This window comes from Equus asinus, chromosome 20 (assembly GCF_041296235.1).
Source record: "Equus asinus isolate D_3611 breed Donkey chromosome 20, EquAss-T2T_v2, whole genome shotgun sequence".
Lineage (NCBI taxonomy): Eukaryota > Metazoa > Chordata > Mammalia > Perissodactyla > Equidae > Equus > Equus asinus.
In genome coordinates, this window is record NC_091809.1 from 52,059,294 (window position 1) to 52,081,859 (window position 22,566).

At 43.7% G+C, this 22,566-nt stretch overlaps 2 protein-coding genes across 3 annotated transcripts in view; one reads left to right on the forward strand and one right to left on the reverse strand.

Annotated features, from left to right (window-relative positions):
* PPP2R1B (protein phosphatase 2 scaffold subunit Abeta) overlaps positions 1 to 1,629 on the forward strand; it is a 32,815-nt gene extending 31,186 nt beyond the window's left edge. The window contains exon 16 of one of the 2 annotated variants that reach the window (XM_014855713.3): positions 1,380 to 1,629. In XM_014855713.3, coding sequence (XP_014711199.2) covers positions 1,380 to 1,487 — 108 coding nt within the window. In that variant the 3' untranslated portion in view covers positions 1,488 to 1,629. Of the gene's footprint in view, positions 1 to 239; positions 579 to 1,379 lie in introns of those variants that run through there. The other variant, XM_044752677.2, reaches the window with a different exon arrangement.
* Positions 1,630 to 3,889: 2,260 nt separating this feature from the next.
* The window catches only part of SIK2 (salt inducible kinase 2), a 115,548-nt gene continuing 96,871 nt past the window's right edge, over positions 3,890 to 22,566 (reverse strand). Inside the window, exons 9-15 of the mRNA XM_014855426.3 lie at positions 15,476 to 15,640; positions 8,595 to 8,823; positions 7,832 to 8,116; positions 7,525 to 7,688; positions 6,662 to 6,772; positions 5,582 to 5,673; positions 3,890 to 4,890 (exon numbers count right to left, since the gene is read on the reverse strand). Coding sequence (XP_014710912.1) covers positions 4,254 to 4,890; positions 5,582 to 5,673; positions 6,662 to 6,772; positions 7,525 to 7,688; positions 7,832 to 8,116; positions 8,595 to 8,823; positions 15,476 to 15,640 — 1,683 coding nt within the window. The 3' untranslated portion in view covers positions 3,890 to 4,253. The remainder of the gene's footprint in view (positions 4,891 to 5,581; positions 5,674 to 6,661; positions 6,773 to 7,524; positions 7,689 to 7,831; positions 8,117 to 8,594; positions 8,824 to 15,475; positions 15,641 to 22,566) is intronic.

The window sequence follows — 22,566 nt, forward strand, 5'->3', positions numbered from 1 at the left end:
ACCAGTCACTTCCCTGGGGCCGCAGGCCCGGGAGGACCGTACTACTGAACCTGTGAGAAGGGATACATAAATGAAAAAGATTTATCTTTGTCCAGTTTAGAAACAGAGGCAGATGATACTGCTCTTGTCTTCCACACATCACTTTGAAGATAAGTTCTGTACGAATTTCCTTTAAAAGCAACAAAATGATCAAAGGTCCCTGCCTAGACAATGACTCCAACTTACTACCTGTTCTCCAGTTTTTACCTTTGATGTCTAGGCACAAAGGGACCGAGCGGCTCGGGTGGCTTCCGAGGAGGCAGGAGAGGCAGCCCAGTGTGGGGTGCAGATGCAGCCCAGGTCAGCCCCAGCACTGGGACTCCGCAGCTGCTCACTGGGGCCAGTGTTGTCAAGTGACACTATGTACTGTCTCTAGAGGAGGAGGAATGTGAAAAAGTTATCCCCACTATGAATTTCCTTTAAACCCTTAGGGTGCCTGAGGGTAACTGTTGAATAGGGGTTTTTAAATGTAATACAGAGCTGAAAATTCTACCCCAACATAGCACCCAATATTTAAGTACCTGCAAAAGAAGCCACTCATGTCCTCCTGTCCACCTGTCTGAACTGCCTGCCCCTGGCCAGAGGCTGTGCTCACCTCCGCACCGGGACCCCGGGCCAGCTAGCACGAGAAGCTGCTGCTTGTCCCCTTTCTTTAGTTTCTGGTTGGCCACCCTGTCACTCTAGCTGAGCACACACCCTTCTCCCCAACTCTAACGATTAGGCAGAATTCTTTTCTCCGAGAGCCCCCCTTTTAGGTACTAATGACAGTGTGGGGGCAGAGTGGGAGAGGCCAGTGCCAGATGAGTCCCTTCTGCAGAGGCCTTATGTCTACTGGAGGGCGATACTCCCCCAAGGTGGTTGCCTCTCGCCCCATAAGGACACAGGGCACCCCCCTTCCTCCAGGAACTCCGGCCAAGGGCTGCCTTTAGTCCCCATCCCAAGCTCCTGCCAGTCCCACCTAACCAACGCAGGACAGCTTAAACCCTCGCGAGTTCTTTATTTCTGAGGAAGAAAGGGACTTTCTCTTTCCCAGGAGGCAGAGTTTGATTCAGAAAGGAAGGGGTTTTGTTCATACCAGAACTCACAGAGTCCTTTAGTCCCATCTCCTGGTCCTCCGTGGCGGCCCCAGATGTCTCCCATTACGCCGATGTTGGAGGGTGGCTGGTGTGGCGAACCTTCTGCCCCCTTCTCTGTTGCCAAGGTAGCAAGAGGCCAGTGCAGGCCCGGGAGGGGCAGAGGGGGCGAGGGCCGGCGAGGCGTCGTCAGTGGAGCTCACGGCAGTTTTGAAATGGAGCAGCCACCCTCCCTCTTTGCATTAACACGCTCTATTTGCCTTACAGGGACCTGCGTATCAGCTGCACGTAAATACCAGAGACACACTTGCCCGACTAGAAATGGCAGAACTAGTGCTTTTTTTCCCAAAGCAGAGACTAATACCCCTGGATTAAAAAAAGAACATAAACAAAAAATAAAGAAAGTACCACACATATTGCACTTTTTGCTGAATGAAATTTTTACCTCACGTTCATCTCACCAAAGTCTCTTCAGAGGAGCCTGGTTTACAAAGTAATAAAGCTAATGATTATTATACAGTAGTGTACACACTGCTAATGTGAAACAGACTGGAAAGAAAGTCGTTCTTTCAAAGCAGCCTCTCATAAAAAGAGAGGTACGAAGCCTTAGTGTTACTTCAGTATTTGTGAGGAGAAAACGGCTTGGCAGCTTACACAGGTCACTAGTTAGGGGACAGAGCAACGGCAATGATCAGACAGGGCTGGGAAAACACCTGATTGACCAACAGAAGCAGTCTCCTCTCACCACCTTACGTTTCAGTAAATACAGATCGTTAGGGAATTTATTGATTTCTGCTTGAAATAAATGAGAAAAACAAACAGGAGCTTACAACACAGGTCTGGCAGGCGGGTCACGCACTGGCCAGGCGAGTGCCTGCACCGCTGGTCTGTCGGTTCCTACCATACCTGGCCCTGCTGGTGCCTCCCCATGTCTCTCTCTGGGCCCTTTAACCTTCCAACAGCCTCGCCGCTGTCTCTCATCTGTCAGCCCGCTCGTCCTGCCATAGCTCCGAGGTTTCCCAGGCTAAGTAGCTGATGGCCTTGCCGGGAGGCAGGTGTTTATGCCAATCTGTAACTGTGCCATTCCTGCGACTCTGAAATGAGCGGCCTGGATTTTCAATCTGGAAAGCGTTTTAATTTTATAAATATTACAGCCCTTCTGTAGTATATTTTGGGAAATATCCTTCAGCCTAAACAAATCAAGCCCTATTTTATAACTGGCTTATTTTGCAAAACCTTAGAACAGATTAGAGATCTTAATGAAAGGATCTCTTAAATGAAACGATGTGATCTATTTCACGAAATCATCAATCTTAAGCATGAAGGAGAATAATCCATAGAAGGAACATCATTCTTCCTGGATTTTCACTGCGTGTTGCTAAATCACAGCATGACAGTCCTCCGCACCACCCTTTCTTGCTAACACCCAGAGTCCAACCCCACGCAGAGAGCCTCTGTGAACGGGCCTGGCGCCAAGTGGAGCCGGTGACAAGGATGCTCCAGTTACCAATGCTGGGCGGGGCTGGGCAGGGGCCGGAACGGAACTCCTTAGACTTTCCATGCTTCTCCTCACCTGCCTGGACACTTACTACAAAGAGGAAAGGCAACTTAAAGGTGTGTTCTAGATGCAGCATCACTGGAGTATCTCTCTTCTTTGTGCTTTAAGGAAGATGCTTTGTGCTTAGCGCATTCATCTGCTGATAGACAAGCCGTTCTAAAGGACAGAAACGATAGTCTTTGTAAATAATACTGAATTTGTAACCCTTGGATGTTACTGTCCAAATGACAAGTTACTCATTACGTCTAGGTATACAGTTAACTAGCTGTAGGATCTAGTTTTTACTTACTCTGATGAATGAATTGTAAGGGTTAATTTACTAGTAAGATAATGTGTTTGGCAGATGATCTGCTTAAATGGTTAACACATCTGTGGTTTTTGAATATTGCTGTAATACTTGAACATTTCATTACAAGTCAAAACTTTACGGAAATTAAGAATGCGATTCCCACATGGTGGAAAACAAACTCTGAAGTGACTTTGGATTTAGCATTGACATCAATGGAAAACTATTGGTTTCTACAGAAAAGAAAGAATTAAAGCATGATCTGGGAGAAAAGGCACAGCACTACCACTTCACATGGGAGATCAAAGTTCATTTGTCTTGTCCTTAAAATTGCTAAGCCCTATATGAAACTGTCCAAATATACAAAGCTCAAACTACTAGCAACATAGAGTGTAAAGTCAAAGTAGTTATTACATTTTAAAAGAGACGCCAGGTCCTCTAAAGACCCACTGCTCGAACCAGAAGTCTCCACAAGGACTGTGCAGGGAGAGCCCGTCTTCCCCGGCCCGGGGCTGCTGCTCCTGACGGCTTCTTGAATTTGTGCCCCCAGTCTCCACTGCGGTGGGTCTCTGGTTCTACAGGTGACATCTTTGGAGCCAAGTACACTCTGACGTTCTGTAACCCAGGGCACCTTCTGAAGTGGTGTGTCACCCGCTCCCAGGGGGAGACGACCACTGGTCTCAGGGGTCAGTACCAGCCGTTATGTAGTGGCCCCTGAAACAAAGCTCACACTCTACTGCTTTGCAATGGCCTCAGGGACAACTTGCCTCAGCAGCTTAGAACTTAGGATTCAATGACCAAGTACACTGTCCTTTATTTCCTGTGCATCAAATTTCATTATGCGTTCTTGATCTGCCTTTAAGCAACATGTTGTTGCTTGGCTTCAGTGAAAAATATATTGCCTTTTTTTTTGCCCATATACAATGGCACACATTTTTCCTGCGTTCACCAAGGTCTCCCTCGATAACAAATTGGTGTAGTTCTGCAAAAACCTGGGTCTGGATGCCTTCTTCGTATAAAAACATTTTTTGGTGCCTCCCGTGAGAGCTTGCTCCACTTGACCTAAGGGCGTGAGCTTCCGCCTACAACTATGTTCCAGCACTTGCCACAGAAAACTGGTGGGACAGAGGCAGGAGGAAGCAACATCCACCCGGCCAGGCCCTCTGATTCCAGTTGGGTGACTTGATTTTTTCCCCATTAGGGAGAGGGCAGGAAAATAAGCTTTAAATTTAAAAGGCTGGAATACAAATAGAAATACTCTTCCTTTACTTGACCCGCCTTACTTCCTGTGCTGAGGTTAATTTACCAGGACGTAACCACTGTGCTGTGGGTCCACAGCCTCTAGCATTTCACAATCAAAGAGTCCAGGGAACTCAGAGAGGGCTAGAGGGTCGTAGCTGGAGGGGGCCTCCTGCGGTCCTGAGCTCCTGGGACAGTCCGGAGCTGCCATGCCGCTCTGCTGGGCTCCATCCATGGGGTACTGACAGGCAGTGGGATAGTCTGGCTCAGGGGAGGCAGCGCCTGGCAGCTCACAAGTCTGATAGGAGAACTGTAAGGGCGCTGGGGCAGCTCCCGACTGTTGTGGCGGTGGTGGCGGCGGCGGCGGCGGTGGCGGCTGCTGCTGCTGCAAGTGCACGGGCAGCGGCGGTGGAGCCCGGGGACCAGGCGAGGAGGGCAGGGGCTGCAGCCGCATCTCCTGGTACTGGCGGAGGAAAGGGCTGTATTGCATTTGCTCTGAAGCAGGCTCCAGGACGGGGCTCAGAGGCTGGGTCAGGCTGAATGGCGGTGGCTGCTGTGATGGCGGTGGTGTCTCCTGGTGGGGAAGGGGCAGCTGCTGACTCTGCTGTGGGTACGAGCTCTCCGCTATTTGCATCTGATTAAAATACGCCTGCAGCTGAGACTGTTTCTGGAGGAAGAGTCGCTTCTGTTGGAGTCTAAATGGCAATACCGAAAGAAAGAATTTTAAATCCTCTTCAGTGACGGCCATTTTAATGTAAATCCAGTATCAGTCATTAGCTTTAGTCCCCCACCTCTCTCTTTCCCGTGGCAGAAGAAAACAAAGTAGGGGTAGGAACCAATCGTGTCTGGTTTCCTAAACCCCCCATTCTGACCCCTCGGTGCTAAAGTGAACACTAATTCATTTTCTCTAATACTCTGAGTTTTTCTCCCTATGAAGCAGGAGGCTAATTTCCCATCTGGAGTGATTCAAAGGTGTGGTGACACCTTGGCTTCTGTGGGTGTCTGGAGGTTGATGGATTAGGTAATTCTACCTTGGCCAAGCGGCTTGTACTAGTGAGGCCTAGGGCAGGAATACTGCAAGAGAGGACGGAGGCCTTCCCTGCAGTATAACCCACTTAAATCGCATGAGCTCGTGGATTCTGAAAGCATAATATATTCACAACCCAAAGGGGAAATGCCAGACGAAAAGGAAAACAAAGCACATTTGGGGCTGCTATGTCCTAAAAGGCCCATGTTCCATGGACGCTGGAATATCTGCATTGACGATCAGGTCTTGACACCTATTTTCCTAGTAGAGGCAAACACCTGGGGAAAAGGACAACACATCCAGCATTCTTAAGTCTTCCATAAAGAAAGTGACTTCTTTGGCCAAAGACCCCTTCTCACCTGTGTTCCTGCAGCTGCTGTTCAAGGCTCCTTGGTGGTTCTTTACAATAAAGCTGACAGGTGTTCTGGGCTTTTGACAGAAGGCTGGGCTTCTGGAAGAGCAGAAAAATAATACAAGCATGACAATATGTTGTTATCCAGAATGCAGTCATTAGATTGTAGTTCTGCCTAAAGCATGAAGCCAAGTGTGTCCTCCAGAACCCATGCAGAGTGAATGGACTGCCACCTGCGCACTGAGACCCTGGCAGAGCCCGTGGCCCTGCAGCATTGGGTCAGCAGGCCTGGAGTGCCTCAGCTCTAATCTACTTCAGTTTTCCATTTCTAAAAGTCCTGTAAGACTGTGAGGTTCACAGAGATTAAAAACAATGAGAAAAGTGGAGTTAAGTCTTGATAGCAAAGGCCACAGTACCTGCTGAATGAACGAATGATTCATTCTTTTTTTTGAGGAAGCTTAGCCCTGAGCTAACTGCTGCCAATCCTCCTCTTATTTCTGAGGAAGGCTGGCCCTGAGCTAACATCCGTGCCCATCTTCCTCTACTTTATATGTGGGACATCTACCACAGCGTGGCTTGCCAAGTGATGCCATGTCCGCATCCAGGATCCGAACCGGCGAACCCCAGGCCACCGAAGCGGAACGTGTGCACTAACTGCTGTGCCACTGGGCCGGCCTCTGATTCGTTCTTCATGGGATCTATGTTGTATCATTTTTAAAGATTTTTCAGGCACCAATGTAGAAGAAAGTTGATATTAAAATTTTGCTGACTTGAGATTTCCATTTTATTTATTATTCATTAAGAGGCATAACATTAGAAGCAAAGAAGCCAGGTTTCCCTTCCTACCACTCAGTGGCATTGTCCTTTCCTGGGGCCTGAGGACAAATCCTTTTTTGCCGCCAACACAGAGCATAAGGCTAAGTCTCAACATGTTTCTAGAAACTACAAGTGCAGAGTTGAACCTACCTGCCTATAAGGAATCAAGCAGCTACCCTAAAAAAATACCAAGCAAAATGGGCTTCTGCTGTGCAGAAAGGCAGGTTCTGGATGAGTGGAGTGAGCTGGGGTGACAAGGGGAGGCTCCCACCTGGAGTCTGTGCTGCAGGTACTGGGCTTCCAGGCCTTGCCGCTGGGAGAGCTGAGGACGCACGCTGGTGGCGAGAGCAGACACGCTTTTCTGCTGTTGAGAAACTTCCTCCTGAGGAGCAAGGGGTGAAAATATTTTCAGTTCTCCGTGTGGGAGAAAGTTTCAGTTCTCAGTTTAAGCACCTTGGGAAACGTCCAGAGGAACTCCAGCTCTGTGGGCCACGACACTCCAAGCTCTTGACACAGCTAGTAGGCTGAGGGTTAATCACGCTGCAGAAAATTTACACAGGTATCATCTGTAGTAAACGATTACCCAGTCAGTACTGGAGCAAAGGCTCTTGATGTCATCAGGAGGCCACTACTTTCATGTGGGCATTGAATGCTATAATATCCTTGATGCACTGAAAATAGGCTCAAAATGAAATTTACTGGATCAACAATATTTTTCTGTGTTTTTAGCATAAATAATCCACTTGTAATAGTTAATGAAGTGATATCACATCAAAGGTAGTGGCAACAAGCTTCTCATTTCTGTGAAGTTTACTCTTCTTAATTTTTATGTGTGTTGGGGGGGCAGTTCAAGGGAGACTGTAAGAGCTAATTCATATCAAATCTGCCCTATGAACCAAACAGAGCTTGAGAGCGTCTAGGCCTCCGTGCAGTACTGATCCCCCAGGGCCAATGCGGGTGTGTCTCACCCATCAGTGGCAGGTGGCAGCAACAAGGAAAGCTTTCAGGCTGTGGGCTTCCCCAGTGAGCCTGCGTGCTCTAGGACTGGAGTAAATCCTCTAGATGAAACAACATATCTTCAGGACAGACTCACGCCTCATCGTCAGCACTGTGGGAAGGGTCCAGGGCACCCACCTGAGGGGAGCTGCTGGCCAGGTCTTGGAGCTGAGGAGCAGCTGAGGCCAAGTTAGGGTCTGCCTCCGATCCTATTTGTTCATACAGCAACTGCACTTTATTCAACTCTAGGATTCCTTTGGTTCTAGCCAGATTTTGAAGATGTTGTCTAAATGCTACAATTCCTGAAAGAAAGAATAAGGACCAAACAGTTTAAATAAAACACAAGACCTTCCAGTGACCACAGGTGTAAAACCAACACGGCAACAAACCCCCTCAAGTCCTATAATATAAGAGTTTTAAAAGCCAGGAGAGGGCAGTCAGTCACCTTGGGTGAGGGAGGTGTCTGACGCCCTGCGGCCCTCTCTGAAGCTCACTGGCGACCTGTTGTGGGCCTCTCGTTTCTGGGAGCTCAGAGCCTGCATGGCCGGGTTGGCGGGTCTCAGGCTTATGAAGGGAGATGTCATGCGGGGTGATGGCTGATTGGCTAACATGATGTCCTTAAGCGGAGGGCTGTCCTCAAGGAAGTTCAGGTCCCTCTGAACAGACCCCATATCATACTCAGAGTCCACACTGTCAAGGGAGGGGTTGTCACTCATGGAGAAAATTTTCCCTTTAAGAGAAAAAACAAAACAAAACAACAGTTATGACCAACAGCAAGCAGCATCTCCTTTGAACATGGGATTCAAAGCATAACCAGCTTGAGTTTCCACAGCTGCAGTGTGCTTAATCTCCAACCGAACATCTTTTCAGAACCTTTTTACAGGGCAATTTAATCAGCTTTGAATTTAATGGGGAAAACACTCCAGAACCTGGACCCATACAACCTCTGCCACTCCCAAAGAGCCCGAGTCCTCGACACCTCACACGGCACTCGCATGAATCCCAGGAGTTAGGGGAGCCAACTCAGAGATATTTCATCTCTCTTAGCTGCCGAGCAGGCCTAAGCCTACAGCCTGCTGAATGTGGTCTGTACAGGATAAAACGTTCACTGTATTTTAGAAACTGGCTGGCATCGTTACTGTTTTTTGGAGACTGGAATATGAGTTGCTGCTGTGAAGCCTTAACCCAGTGCTGACGGGCGCTCATACCTGACCCCGGCATTACCACCAGCTGGTTGGTCACTTCCGACAGGGTGTGCCGTCTCTGCCCACAGCGCGTGGACTGGAACGCGTCAAAGGCCTGACTGGGGTCTTCCTCAGCCTCTCCTTCTGTCTCCAACCCTTCATCAATGGAGGTCTCCATCATGTTGCTGGGCAATGACTGGCACCCCTTCCTCACCAGCACAGGAGGCACAGGGTCCAGCAGACAGCCATTTACCTAAACATCAGTGTGAGAGGAAACTATAAATTGCTGCTCTGCTGAAACACTAGAAAATCCACAAAGGAAAAAGTGTCGACTTGTAGCAAGCTAGAAGTTAAGTAAAATATTAAAAATGTACATATTTGTTACCAATGATGACACGCAGATTAGAAGTTGAGGCAAGTCAACTGCAGCTTAGAGACAGAAGCCCATTATGACCCAAATTGGCACTGTCTCCCAGGTTTCTCTGAGTCACCGTCATTACAATAAACAATTTTTTTTAGTGGTTTCCAGATGAATAGGGGTATATTAGCTTGAGGCCTACCAGTTATTTTTTTTAAATAAGGGAGACAAAGAGGGGGAAGATGAGATTTAAAAAAAAAAAAATACCTGTATGGCTCATAACTAAGAAAAGAGTAGTCACCAGCATTCTTCTCATTTTCAACCACAAAACATACTGGAAGCTTCTAGACATACTTTTATGTTCATAATTTAAGTACCTGCCCATTTGATTTAGTCTTTAATTGGTTCTATGTGCCCGAGGAATGGAAAAAAAGGATTCTTTAAAGACAGGCTGATACCACAAAAAGGATTGAAAAAAAAAAAAAACACCCTCAAGTGGCAAACAGCCAAAGCCTTCCATTATAGAGTAACAAATGACTCACAGGCCCCAAATTCCAGCGGAGGTTAACGAGCACCAGCACACCGAAGCCTCTCCTCCAGCAACACACACAGTATCTACGGTTCTCTCCCACAGGGCTGAGCTCAGCACAGCTCCTGAGCGAGAACTCTGCCTTCCTACGCAGTTGCCAAGCAAACCACCTAATGGCAGGCAGAAACAGCAGACAAAGGGGAGCTGTGGTTGCCAGTTCTTCTGGCTGGTAAAAGCCCCAATGGGGAGGCAATTATTTACCTCATTACCTTAACTATTCCCCCGTGGAAATCAATGCGTTTTCTCCTAGGAATAGCTGCTCAGGAACAGCCAGTCATAAGACGCTGAGTTCTCAGCAGTACTTTCACCTGGAATACACTGGGTAGAGCTATTGTTTCCTTTGGAAGCAGGAGAAGCTCATGTATGTGAGAGGTGACGTGGGACATCCCTGTGCCAGACACAGGAAGCTTTCCTCTTATGGCAACCAATCTGAAGGCACCGCAAAGCCCTTTATTTGGAGAGACAGACTTGGGTGACTCAGATCTTTGTTTGGTTGGGGGAGGGGACAGTTATTCCATAAAAACTGCTCTGGGGCTGTAGCCATTACTTGGATAAGGTAGCTGACGCATTGTAGGGCTTTAAAGTGACGAGCGGTCATTTAAAAGGAAGAGTGGCAAATGCTCTCCTCCCAGACTAAGACCAATCTTCCCCATGGCACCAGAAAACAAAAACTCTGAAATCTGGCCAGCAACTTATGCTGCCCCTGGCCCTTCCTCACATAAGTGTTCCCTTTTTGATACACTTCATAGTTTGCCGTAGGAAAGAATGGCTGCTTGGGAACTTATATTCATACCTCTAGGTTCCTTAACTGTCTACTAATACAATTTTCTAGGACTAGCTAGGGATGATTTAGAAATGGGTAAAGTAGCAGAGAAAAGACTGTTAAGTAAGTATCTACTGAGCATCTTTACACTTACAGCCTACGTCAAAATTTTCCCAGATATTTCTTGCAGTATAGCCTTACAACCAGGTTCTTTTTTTCCTTAATAGAGACAAGTCATCTTTTTCTGAGTACTCAAAAAACCTTGCAGTCCCCTTAAAATTTATAATTTTTTCTTAAATTGTCTGCTTACAAATTTACCTGCTCATCTAGACTACAGGAGAAATTATGTCTTTCATTTAAAAATGTTTGAATTCAATTTTATCCTGGGACAGGTGGAAAACAATGATCTGTTTTTTCAGATGATGTCTGATGATTAAATCAGAAAGCATGTGGGAGCCTGCTCATAGTTAATAGATGTGAACATCTTCAGCTATAAGTTCACTTGCGGAAACAGGTGATAATCGTGCCACCCTTGCCTACCAATTTACCCAGGGACTTGATATAACAAATTCAGCTCTGGGATTGTGTGACTGAAATATTGGGCTGATTTACTTAGGCGACCTAAGCTGCTAGACATAAGAGCTTTTGCTCTAGGAAATAATCTAAGCTAACTGTAAATTGCAGGACTTCAAAATACAATGTGGGTAAAATGTACACCAATACGTTGTTTTTGTCTTTCCTTAAAGCTCAATCAATCACTTCACTTCTAATAAGAGACTTCATATGCACTAGGTAGTATACACACAGGAGTCAAACTCTCAGAAACTCCGTCACTAACTGATAACACCCTTGACTCTACCACAGATACAAGATTCTAGCACAGGAGATTGGCAGACTCTTCTGGACTGAATGTTTGTGTTCCCCCGGAAGCCATATATTGAAGCCAACTGTGGCAGAATTTGGAGGTGGGGCCTCTAAGGAAGTGTAGTTAAAGGGGTCATAAGGGTGGAGCCCTGATCCAGTAGGATTAGTGTCCTTATAAGAAGACACAGCAGAAAGCTCTCTCTTTCTCCACCTGAGCACAGAGGCAAGACAATGGGAGGACACAGTGAGAAGGCGGCCCTCCAGAAGCCAGGAAGAGTCCTCACCGGAAAGCAAGTTGACCAGAACCTTGATCTTGGACTTTAGCCTCCAGAACTGTGAGAAAATAATTTCTGTTGTTGAAGCCACCCAGCCTACGGTATTTTGTGATGGCGGCCCAAGCAGACTAGTACAACAGAGTAGCACACAGTACTAGTCAGTGAGCCTGGAGGCTGGGAATATGCCTTCTTTAATTTGTGTCCTAAGTGTCTGACAAAGTTTGGCATATATGGAGGCAGAGCTGTAGGCTCAAATCTCAGTTCCATGACTTATTAGCAAGGTGCTTAACTTCCATAAAGCTCAATTTTTTTTCACTTGCAAAATAGGAGTAAAGTTGTCTGAGAGGATTAACTAAAATACTGTATCTATTATTATTATTTCTTGACCAAAGAGAATCCTTTATAACAATAAAAATTTAAAAAGCATGAGGATATAACTACAACATTTTCTTTTAAAGCATCTTCACCATCATGAGGCAAATTAAAATAAACAACCAGGTGAGGAAGGAAAGAACTGGATAACCTCAGTACAGTCAAATATTTAGACACAAAGATATTCACCTGAAGCATATATAAGCACGTAAAAAAATTAAAGTACGTGATGTCCAAAAATAGGAGAGCAGTTAAGTAAGGGTACATCTAATACAATATATTAGGCAGTTGTTAAATACACCTCAGGCTTTCAAAGAAGATTTCATGATATGGGGAAAATGCTCATAATGTTATATTATGTAAAAGCAAGACACAAAATTACATATAATACAATGCCATTTTGTTGTAACTAGTCTATCTACTTCCCGAACCACCCTACACTCACCCACCCACCCACCTACCCATCTATCCGCCCATCCATTATCCATCCATCCATATATAACCAACTCTAAGGAAACATGTCAAAATATGCTTGTCTGTGGGTAGTGGGATTATGGATAAATTAATTTTTTCTTATTCCCTTCCTGAGTTTTCCATGTGTGATTCTGATTGGTTTTATTTTGTTTTCAATTTTAAATAAAAACATTCAAATTCAGAAGTAAAAGTGCAATTTCTCCCCTTTACAAAGTAGCCTTAGAGGTTAAGACCATTAAGAGGTTTTGATATACGTCCTTTTCAGACCTTCTCTTATGTATACTACCTTTAAAAAAAAGTACTAAAAATGTAAACAGACATGGAACACCTCTATTACACTTGCATTTTCACAGTTTAGACTCATAGTTCCCTTCTGCTATCCAGCTATGAAGATAGTAACTTGGGAATCCTTTTATTATAATCTCTAATAAAATGTTAAAAGTGACTGAAATGTGTGTGTGTGGGTGTGTATGTAAAATTCATCATTCCCAAAGAAAGCCTCAAAAGAGAAAGACTGATCCCACAGGGTTAGCACATCTGCCCAATGGTCTCTGTTACCTGGGGGTCTCAGCTACTGGTCAGAGTTGGGTGACTGTCTCAGAAAGGTGCTATTTTTTGAAGTCGGGTTCAAGGAGAACCAGAAACCAACACTTCAATGCAGATTCCCTAAGGGACTTTACTGATAGTTTTAAGTTGAAGACTTCTGGGAGGGAAGGAGAGGTGAAATCTTTGACACACAATACCTGCCACCAACTGAGAGCAGAAATAAATGAGCAATACATGCAGTTAGGAAGCATCTTTTAGAAGACAACAAATGGGTGTTATAGTGAATGCATATGAAGCAATATGAATAACAAAGGAATTGTATCTTTGATAGTTTTGTGTTTGTCCAGTTATTTATGGGCCCCAAAGAAAGAGGTATAGAGAAGGCAGAGGGACAGGCATTTTTGCTGACATAAATGAAATCGGCCACAAATAAGACAAGTGGATATCTATGGCCTGACTACGCGCCAGGGTGGCACTGCCAGTGTGGGTGGCCAGTTCCAGCGTGGCACTGCTTTTCCTACAAATGCAAATACACCATCTATCTCTGTCTGTATCTTTCACAAAATCATTCATTTCCTGTCTGTTTCCTAGTTACGGTAACAATCACAAGCTTTAAAAATAGCTTGCCCTATATAATACGGCAGCCAATGCCCAATCTGTGTTTCGGGCCTGATGCCCTCACAGACAAGCTTTTAGCAGACTGCATTTTAATTTTTTCAAGGGAATTAGATCTTAAATGAATTATGTTGCCCCAATTTATGCCTAAATTTCTGGGTGAGAATTTAGTAGCAGTTTATGAGGTTACTGAACATGCTAGGCAACTACAGGCAGAGAAAACAGACTGTCCACAGGAAGTAGCCTTGTCCTCAGGGGCATGGACACTAACTCCTTGTGGTTAGCAACTTGGCTTAACACCTGCCTGTGGCAGCCCAGGATCAAGCCGCCTTGACTACGTTCTAGCTCAACTCATTATTTAACTTCTGAATCAGCTCTACCTCCAGAGCTCCCTGTTTCTGAAAATGGCACTCACCCTCCCCATCATCTAGGCTCGAAATACTATCAGTTTGGACTTCTCTCTGGACCCTAATATTTATCGATTTTATCCATACAACCTCATTTATATCATCCCCTCCTCTCCAGTTTCACGAGCACTATGCTAGTTCAAGGTCCTCATCATCTCCCTGCTGGACATATGCTCTAACTTTCTGTTGTCCTTGTCACCAGTCTCTCCCCTATCCAATGCAGCCTATGTAGCCTTCCAGGCTCATTTCTGAAGCACAACATGGCTCATAGTGCTTCCTTGATCAAAAATCTTCAATTGTTTCCTACTACCTTGGGGAAGTCCATTGGAAAAAAACTCTCTTTGACCATGAAACACATTCCCACGTTGAGAACCTTAGCCTAGAGAAAAAGTCTACATCCCTTGGCTTGCCGTTTGAAGCTAAGGTATTTGTCTTTATGCCGTACGACACCCGGTCACATGCCCTGCTCCTCAGGCGCACTTAGCTGCTGCTCTGACTTAGATGGACTGAGGCTTCCCTGATGTTTGCTGTTGCTCAGGCTCTTTCCTCCACTGAAATACCACTCCCAAACCAGGGAGTGATTCTGCCCCCTTCTCAATTCCCAGCTCTGACAGTTAACCCAAAGACTTTCCTGATCAAACCAGCTAAAGCAACTCCCCCTGCTTCCTCCTAGTCTTGCAGCACTTTGATTTATAGCTCTTTAAGGGACCAAGTATATTTTATTAATTTATTCAACACCTGGCACACTGTCTTTAGTTATGCATCCTGTCTCTTCTGCTGGACTATCAACTTTGAGGCAGAACTCATGTCTTTTTAATACCCAAAGAGGCTAAAAAGATAGGAAACCAATATTTCTTTGAGTATCTACAATCTGCCTAGAACCTCACACACATTATCTCAATTAATCCTCACAACACTCTCATAAAGTTGGTATTCTCATTTTACACAAGAGAAAACAGAAATTCAAAGAAGTTAGTCACCTTGCCCAAGCCTACAGAGCTAGTAAAGTAGTCTATTTTGAACAGACTCCAAGACCTGCCCATTAAGAAGATCCCCTGTACAGGACTTGATGCTAAGTATATAAAACATATATTATAAGTTACGTAAACACCCATTAAATGAGAGAAGCTGTCATCTTCCATATACCAAAAGCCAACTTTATGCAGTATACCAGGATAAACTCATCTCCTTTAAGCATGTTCAAACTGGACAGAAAAAGATGTTTAATTGACCAAAAAAGATGGCCCATCATTTTGCAGCTGCAGCACACGTGGCAGAAGAGAGGCAATAATAACATAGACAAAGCTCAATTCAGCGTAAGAGTTGTATTTTTGTTTTCAGAATTACAATTTGTTTAAAAAAACAACCCAAAACCTATGAGGATCTAGAAACTTGAAGAGAGAAGGAACTGGTTAAGGAAAGAGGAAAAAAAAAAGATTTTGAAAAGTCATAACAGTTGTAACGATAAGATGGTGATGAGAGCTGAGTTTAGCTCTGGATGCTTCTCTCAGGTTTTCTGCACAAAAACAACACTCTTGAGTGACTTGAGGAAATGACAAAGTTCAACAAAGCCAAAGTACAACACTCGTGGGCCAAACTGAAGTCTCCAGCCAACCTGCAAGTCTCTCAAAGACATTGGTACCTTTGGAGTGTCGACACACTCTTCTTCCATGAAGGCTGCTTCTGCCTGACAGCCCGAGGCTGGGAATGGGAAGGCCTCCACATTGGACGTCTGTGGGAGGAGGGCAGATCGCATCAGTCGCACATTCGGCGAATGCATGGTCACTGGGAGCCCCACCGTTTGTGCCTGTAAATGTGGCAAGAACAGATAATTTGGGAACATTAATGCTTTCTATATAAATATACAAAATTCTTGGAATAAAGTCATTCTTCCTGGTGTAATGAAAGGATAATTAGCTATTTGTTGAAAACTCCAGAAAAGATTTGATACAGTATGTATATGACACAGGTAACGATTTGAAGCAGGCTCAGCGATCCACTATTCTGAGATAGGTTGTACAGAATTTCACTCCTCTTCCATGATGAGGCGCATATTACACAGATGACAAGAAAGCTAGTCTTTGTAAGGAATCTTAGAACACTCTTTTTTCCAATTTAACAAACATATATTGTCTATATCCTTAAAAATATTACCCGGGAAAGATATAAGGAATAGAAAAGTCACGGCCTCTAGGAGCTCAAAATTGAACCAGGGACAGAAACATACACAACTAACTATAAATACAAAGCACACGGCAGTAAGTGCCGTCTATCTATCTGCTTTTTTTTTCTGGGGTGGGATGGTACATATTTCTTGGCAAGGGTGTGTGTGAAAAAGGAGGAAAAGAGAAGCAGCAGTTACTTGGAAGTGACAGGAATGTCCTTCTTTCAAGGAGAGGCACAGCCTGCTGGCCCATGTAAAGAGATGCTTACGGCTGAGCAAGTTATATTCCTGAAGTCAACCTACTATAGAAAGCTCCTGATGGTTTAAAGTCCATTCTTCATCTCTTGTTAAGAACTCTAAGTAAACAAGCTTTACAAACTCTTCTTTTAAAAAATCATGTAAAAAAGAATCTTCCTTTATGACACTTTGCAAGGACTGATTTTAAAGAGGAAACTGTTGGATACTTGTTTCCTCCCCATTTCTTCAAAACTAGCAGAATGACTTATTAGATGCCTTTTGAATGTAACAAACATTGCAAAACATCTGAGGGAACAATCATCAGACTAGTTTTTCGAGGCAGAGGAGTGGCCTTTTTTCTGCTATAATCACTTCAAGGGATATAGGATGGTGAGTTTTAAATTCAAACAAATGAAAAGGAACAAAGTGGTATGGTTCTAGCTTCTCTTCTCCTAAGACCTGGGTTTGATTCCTGGCTCCATCACTTACTAATTGCGTGAACTTAATCAGGTTACCTAAATTCTCTGAATCTTGCTTTCTTCACCTGTCAAGAAAGGCATAATGCCTACTTCACAGTGAAGTTAGGATTGCAAAGGGCAACATGTAAAGTCCTCCACTCAGCAGCATTAATGCCTCCTTTCTCCTTCTTTCTAAAGTCTTAAAATGATAATAAGATTTAATATAGGAATTAGACTGCAAAATGAATACACAGTTTTGTTCTCAGATACTATAATGGTTCCTAGTTAAAATTTCAGGTTGGTGGTTTTCAATGATGGGGGGGATATGTTAGAAATATACTTTATATTTGAATATACTCTGAAAATATTTAGAATATGCTTTATATTTGGTATATTCCAATATTAACATCATTAGATACACTGCATGAGATAAAGAATAAAACAGCAATAGCAAAGGCTTGGTATTATATGGATGGTAAAACAAAAAAAAAAAATACATTGTATACTATTCTGAGTATGATAAAGAAGTAGCTTTTCTTGTATCATCATTGCTCGGGCTTATATCCTACGCCACTTTCGAGGCTAAACAACTTTTTTTTCCTTTCAAGCATTAGTCATTTAATTTTTGTAGCCACCATGTCACGATGCAAAATGTAAACTTCCTAATAAAGTATATTTGATACATTCTTCTTACCTTTATCACCAGCTTTTCAATCAAAGGATAAAACTGAACTTTGACTTCTGTTTCCCAAATTTATTGGACTGCTTCATCTACATGAAAGTAGTCTAAATTATTAAGGCCAAGCATTACCTGAAGATACCGCACTGGAAATGAGACACCAACCTGACACGGACGATGTGTGCTCCTTCTCAGTCCCTGCCCCTATGCCCGTGACTCTTTAAACGGCAGGATCACGCTGTGCCAGACCAAGCATACCACATTCTCCTTGACAACCTTCACATCCAATCTGGACTAGGACTTACCGTAAACTTGGGAGGGACAGAGGAATAACACATTTTACTGTGACAATCACTTCACAGAAAACAGGATGGTAGGTTTTAGAGGTCTGCTTTTTAGGATTCTTTCAATCACTGAGGGGATTAAAAAAGTCTTTTTGGAACAAGGTAGGGTATAAATATTCAAATGGCATGCTCAGCACTACAGAGCTGACTAAAAAACATTATAATAAATAAATGGTTGATTAATATCCCAACGAAGCAGATATTACCAGTTTCTTCAAGAGTGACAATAAACAATGATCACGTCCAACTAATTGTAATGACTTTTTAGAACATGTATTTATTGTCTTGAATCTCTTCTCCTGACTTGTGCTTTCCAGAACCATTAAAATGAAAATAATGTTCTCTCCTATGGGAAAATCTTTACTGCTCCAATAGGAATATGCCTATTATGGATAGAACTGTGCCCCTACCCCATCCATATGTTGAAGCCCTAACCCCTAATGTGACTGTATTTGAAGACAGAGCCTGTAAGAAGGTAATTAAGATTATATGGGGTCCTCAGGGTGGGGTCCTAATCCACCAGGACTGGTGTTCCTCTGAGAAGAGGATGAGACCCCAGAGATTTCTCTCTCTCCCTGTGTGCAGAGGAAAGGCCATGTGAGGACACAGAGAGAAGGTGGCTGTCTGCCAGGAAGACAGTCCTCACCAGAAACCAACCCTGACTGGCACCTGATCTTGGCCTTCCAGTCTCCAGAACTCTGAGAAGTTCAGCTTCTGTTGTTTAAGCCACCCAGCTTGCGGTACTTTGTGACGGCAGCCCTAGCAGACCAATACGATGCTTTTTCTTGCAGTGATGGAGGGCAACCTCTAATCAGTAATTAAAGAAGAACTGGAATGAATGATTCATTCTTGTGTATTTACACAGTTGATGGAAAGTTGGAGTGGAACAACTGTTAAAAACCAGTAGTTAGAATTCACAAGAAAAAGGCATGACATCTGCAGTCAATTAGATGTAACATTTTCTGCACATTATATGGCAAACATAAGTATTGTAAACCTATCTAAGACAGGAATCTTACTGTTTTCTAAGCAGTAATACTGGGTACTTTATCACCATACTATATCACCATGCTATAAACTACTTAAGGGCAGGGACTGTTTACTGGGTACCTCTGAAGCCACAGTAAAAGGGACTGTGCCTAGCACATAAGTGCTCTATTTGAACTGAGCTGCTGACATAAGTTAACTAATTTTATCTTTTAGCAATCTTATGAAGTAGGTATTGTTATTTCCACTTTATATTTAAAGACACTAGAGCTCTGAGATGCTGACTTGCTGAAGTCACTCAGCTTTGTATGGAACCCAAGGTCTGCATGATTCCGCAGCTCATGTGATCTTTGCATGGGATCGTATTGTTTCCACAACTTCTTATTGCTGTATCAAGTAACAAGTGATTTTCCACTTCTTTAAAAAAAATAGTAGAACATCAAAGGATCAAAGGGAGAAAACTTTAAGCACATTTATACTCATAAAAACAGAGAAATCTATTTTTTTTGTGTGTGAGGAAGATTGGCCCTGAGTAACATCTGTTGCCAATCTTTCTCTTTTTTTTTCCCTCCCCAAAGCCCCAGTACATAGTTGTAGATCCTAGCTGTAGGTCCCTCTAGTTCTTCCATGTGGGATGCTGCCTCAGCATGGCCTGATGAGTGGTGTGTAGTCTGTGCCCAGGATCCAAACCAGTGAACCCCGGGCTGCTGAAGTGGAACGCATGAACTTAACCACTCAGCCATGGACCTGGCCCTGAGAAATGTATTTTTTAACAAGTTCAACACTAAACATTAGAATGCAAAATCTTGTAGGGAAGGGAGCATCTTCTTCAGCACCAGTGCTTATTGCTTAGCATCCAGAAAGCAGTCAAGACATGTTTATGAGGGAGCACTGAAGACTTCTATTTGAATTAGAGACATTTTAAGTCCCCGTAAGTAGCCTTCTATGACACCTTGGTCAATGCACAAGATAAAAAGAACTATGAGGTGCTCAGTAATAAAAAAAATTATCAAACATGAGAAGCTACGTTATATATCTGAATCCCAAGTCAAATTAAACATAATTTGAGGTGTCATGGGGAATTGGCTTCAAGTTTAGATATGAAAGGCAATCAGGTACAATAACACATGTGTGGGCTCAGGAGCAATCATTTACCAAACCCCATTCCCTCACTTGTGTAATGTTTAAGAAGAATAAATAGACTTGGGAGGGAGAGCCTCCTGCAGCACTGGGGGCTTTCCAGCTTCCTATCCTTTTGCCTAGCAGGATTTTCACGAGGGAAGGGGCACCACCACAGCTCACTATTACTATCCAACTTTTGTTGTTGTTAGTGCTGTGCAGACGATTTTGACTCCTAGTGACAGAAGAGCAGAACCCTGCCTGATCTTTTCACGCCATCCTCTCACCTTTTGGCACCATACCAGACAATGCTCCATTGCTATTCATAGGGTTTTCATGGACAATTTTTTGGAAGTAGGTGGCCAGGTCCTGCTTCATAGTCTGTCTAGTCTGGGAACTCCATTGAAACCTGTGCACCGTGGGTGACCCTGCTGGTATTTGAAATACTGGTGGCATGGCTTTCAGCATCACAGCAACATGCAGCTACCACAGTGTGACCACTGACAGACATGTGGTGTGGTTTGAATGGAAAACAAACGCAGGCTGAGGCAGTGAAAGAGCTGAATCTTAACCACTAGACCACCAGGGCTGGCGTACCCCAACTTAAGGATTCTCACTTCATCTCCCTCCTCTCTGTGCTGAAAGCAATACCATTCAACTTCGAAGGATTCCAAGAGTGCTCAAAGATGCTCTTATCCCAATATTTGGAACTTTATCAATACATTATGTTACTCACATTAGTATCAATATTCACATTATTTTATATATTAAAGTATGGAGGGCCAGGCCCTGTGGCCGAGTGGTTAAGTTCACACGCTCTGCTTCGGTGGCCCACAGTTTCGCCAGTTCAGATCCTGGGCGTAGACATGGCACCACTTGTCAGTCCGCGTTGAGGCAGCGTCCCACATGCCCCAACTAGAAGGAACCACAACTAAAATATACAACTATGTACTGGGGAGATTTGGGGAGAAAAAGCAGAAAAGAAAAAGAAGATTCGCAACAGTTGTTAGCTCAGGTGCCAATCTTTAAGAAAAAAAAAATAGTGAATGTATATATTGCAGTAAAAAAAAAGCATTTATAACAAAGTATACCATTTGCCTACAAAACCAAGGAAATTTTAATTTCCTTGGGTTTTTTTTTCCCACATATTCTGTAGGAACCAATGCAAAATTCTATTACAATCCTCCACATTTTCTAAAACTGCTAACCAGGAAATGCAAAGTCAAAACTCTTTTTCTCTTACTTGCACTTTGAACAACGCAAATACTCACAGAAGTAGATGGAAACCCTAGTAGATCAAATGACGAACCCTTCCTCTTCCTAACCTCTATATAGATGATCTTCCAACTCTCTTTAGCCCCAGCCTCTCTCCCAGGATCCAGATTCACTCTTCCTTCTATGCAAATAAGTTAAAGGCACCACTATTCTCTCATCCGAGGGCTCAAGAGTGGGGTCATCTCTAACTCACTGTTGTCTCTTCCTTCCCAATATTTATTGATTATTTTATACAACAAACACTTACATAGCACCACTCTAAGTCCTGCACAATTATTAACTAATTTAAACATCATAACATCCTATAATTATCCCCATTTTACAGCTTGGAAAACTGAGGCACAGAAAGACCTTAAGTAACCTTTTTTTTTTAAAGATTTATTTTTTTCTTTTTTCTCCCCAAAGTCCCCCAGTATAGAGTTGTAAATTTTAGTTGTGGGTCCTTCTAGTTGTGGCATGTGGGACGCCGCCTCAGCATGGCTTGATGAGCGGTGCCATGTCTGGGCCCAGGATCCGAAATGGCAAAACCCTGGGCTGCCGCAGTGGAGCGCACGAACTTAACCACTCGGCCACGGGGCCAGCCCCTAACTGTTTCAAGGTCACTTTTTAAACTCTTAAGCAGAAAATGAGAGAACCTGGGATTTGCTCCAGAGTCCTTGCTTTTAGTTAGCATGCTGAGCTGCCTCTCCAAACCACTGCTAAGTTCACCTAGTCTACCTCTGACAGGCTCTTACGCTTTCCCTTCCTTTCTACTGCCACCAGCACGACCTGAGTTCAAGCCCTCAGTAGTTCTCATCTCAACTACCGTCATAATCTCCTAACTGCTCTCTCCCAATTTCTCCTCTTCTCTATCCAGTCTATCCTTGTCAGTATCACCAAATAAGCTTAAAGCATGATATAATTTCATCACTGTTCTGCTCAAAATTCTTCATTAGTTCCTCATTACTTCCTGAATTACAAGTAAAATCTTTACCTTGGCATTCAAAACCTTCATGACATGGCTTCAACTTACCACTCCAACTTTTTCACTTCCCTATGCTTCAATTCCAGCGGGTTAACTTGAACAAGCCCCACACTTGCCCACTGGAGTACTTCTGTTCACGCCGCTTCTTCTGCCTACCGATAATGCCTTCAACTACTGCCTCTCCCTAACAAAGTCCTACACATCTCTGAAGATCTGTCTTAAATGCCATCTCTCCCATGAAGCTTTCCCATTCAGATGCATCTCTCTTTCCTCTGCCTTTAGTTCTTCCACAGCATGTATCTTTCTGTATTTTGAATCATGATTATTTATGATGTTGTTTTATTTTGCTTCTATACTGTAATGTCTCTGAGGGCAATGACTGTGTTTTATACATTCTAACCCCTATAGAAGCTTGCACATGGTAAATTTGCAATAAAAATGTGTTAAATGAAACTGAATATACAGGCTAATTACATTAGTTCTCAACATAAGCGAATGATAAAAAA